Genomic DNA, 2,294 nt, shown 5'->3' with positions numbered 1-2,294 from the left:
CTGTATCCTAAGCCTGTCTTCTGGAGTGTTGGCTATTCCTGCCAGCTTGGTGTCGTCTGCAAATTTGATGAGTTCCCCATCTATCCCCTCGTCCAGATCGTTGATGAAGATGTTGAAGAGCACTGGGCCCAGAACAGAGCCCTGGGGCACCTCACTACACACTTCCCTCCATGTAGATGCGGTTCCATTGAGGACCACAGGCTGAGTATGGCCGGTCAGCCAGCTACGGATCCATCTGGTGGTGATACTGTCTAACCCGCATTTTTCTATCTTATCAAGTAGTAGGTTGTGGTCTACTTTGTCAAATGCCTTACTGAAGTCCAAGTAAATTATATCCACAGCATTCCTCCGGTCCACTAATTTTGTCACTTGGTCAAAGAATGCAGTAAATAGCACCTACTTAATAAGTAATATTGTTTTCTGCTATGGCCTCTGCTTTATGGAACATTCTTCCCTCTGAAGTAAGACTACCCTTATCCCTTTTACAAAGACACCAATATTGTAAAATATTGAGTTGGTGCCACTGTCCTTAAAAACTGCTCTTTGCCTAATATAGATATATATATTTATTTTTGTGCCTTTTACGATGTTAGAGTGTTTAATAATATTAACATTTGCTGCATGTGTTGTTTTAGCTTTGTTTGAATGCCGTCCAAAGTCACATGTCTATGAGATGGGCAGACATATAACTATCACAGAATAAATGAGATCAGAAATTCTACAATTCCTCACTATCACATATAAGAACATTATTGTGATAAACAAGATATACAAAATAGCACCTTATTATATGAGTTTTTTCCCCCCATTCATTCTTATCCCCTTTTCTGCCTTTCTTCTAATAATTAAAACTGTGAAATTCTGGGAATCTCCTGTTTCCTTATATTGCCCTATACAATTCTAAGGATCGTTTTGAAATACCTTGTATGGTATCTTTGTGAAACACGTAAGTGTATATTTTGTTATCGTCGTAGACAACAAATACACCCTTGTCCAGTGGCCAGTTTTCCCACAGAATGCCTTTGATGGTCGGTTGCAAATTTGGTATTTCAAAGGCAGTGTCGGTCACCTACAAAGAGAGCAACGCAAAATTAGCTTGTAAATAAAGCCAACCAGAAAAGTTTCACGTTATGTGCTGCGTGACGACTTTTGGAAGAACGAGATGGGTATATAGCTCTCCTTTCTGAATTCACCCACTGAAAAGATGCTTGTCAAAGAATTAGGAAAATATTAGTCTCAGTTTACAGCGCTAAATAAAAACACCCTGGTCGCAAGGCCCACAGAAACCACAAACATTGATAACACAGATAAAACAAGGTTGCTTTACTTTACATTCCTGTAACTTTCCGTTGTTGATCTCAAATGGGCATTTCCGTATTGTGTAGCTACATTACCTGTATAAACGGATGTATTCTATCCGAAGTGTGTTTTAACCTTACATATAGTAAACCACGATATTTAACCATGATATTAACTCTTCCTTTTCTCTATTTTCATGGGCATCTACGTCATAGTTATTTTGATGCATTGTCTACATCAGGGGCTCCCGACCTTTTCTATACCCTGCGCCCCTAGAACGCTTCTGATATATTCTCGCACCCATTACTTACAAAAGTTCGAAATAACGGCAACAAATTATGCGTATACACTACCATTTTGAAAACCCAGGTTTTTGCACCCCCTGGAATATCGTCTCGTGCCTCTGGTTGGGAACCCCTGATCTACATAAATATCTAAAGAATCATTAAAAGCTTAATATCAGTTTCGCATGTACAGTAGTGGCCAAAATTGTGGAAACCTTTTGGGAAAAGTATATTTTTGAGGTTTGATGGCTAATAACACCACTTTTTTTTAGAGTAGTACCATAAAATTTTATATCAATGGAAAGATAATTTAATCAAGAATGTCATGCAACATAGTTTGTTCAATTATCTATACTGTATTCCATGAAAAGTTATAGCCAAATCACCAGAAAAAGGAAGCACAACTTGCTTAGGTTGATCTCAGGTAGCTTTCCTTCATCTGATTGTAGCCAATGAGCGTGAGTGTTTAGAGAGCCAATCAGGTGTCATCTTGTTTTGGCCATGAGCCAAGATGCCTCCCACCGGCCGATACGCTCCCACAGAGAGGCCCTCCTCAGGGTGCCGTCAACCAGACAGTGTCGGCTGGCGACCCCCAGGGGGAGAGCCTTCTCTGTGGGAGCACCCACCCTCTGGAACGAGCTGCCCCCAGAGATCCGGGTGATTCCGGATCTCCCCTCCTTTCGCCGCGCCCTTAAGACTTGGTTATTTCAG

The 2,294-nt window shown here is 40.8% G+C and overlaps 1 protein-coding gene across 1 annotated transcript in view; it reads right to left on the bottom strand.

Moving 5' to 3' along the window:
* WDR19 (WD repeat domain 19) overlaps positions 1-2,294 on the bottom strand; it is a gene marked incomplete at its 5' end in the record, with an annotated part of 42,863 nt that overhangs the window by 28,545 nt on the left and 12,024 nt on the right. The window contains one exon of the mRNA XM_015828405.1: positions 922-1,069. Within this exon, the coding sequence (XP_015683891.1) occupies positions 922-1,069 (148 nt within the window). The remainder of the gene's footprint in view (positions 1-921; positions 1,070-2,294) is intronic.

The sequence above is a fragment of the Protobothrops mucrosquamatus genome, unplaced genomic scaffold (assembly GCF_001527695.2).
Source record: "Protobothrops mucrosquamatus isolate PMUCROS unplaced genomic scaffold, P.Mucros_1.0 scaffold4467, whole genome shotgun sequence".
Lineage (NCBI taxonomy): Eukaryota > Metazoa > Chordata > Lepidosauria > Squamata > Viperidae > Protobothrops > Protobothrops mucrosquamatus.
Note: the sequence above shows the minus strand (reverse complement) of the source record. Positions and strands in the feature narration are given on the sequence as shown.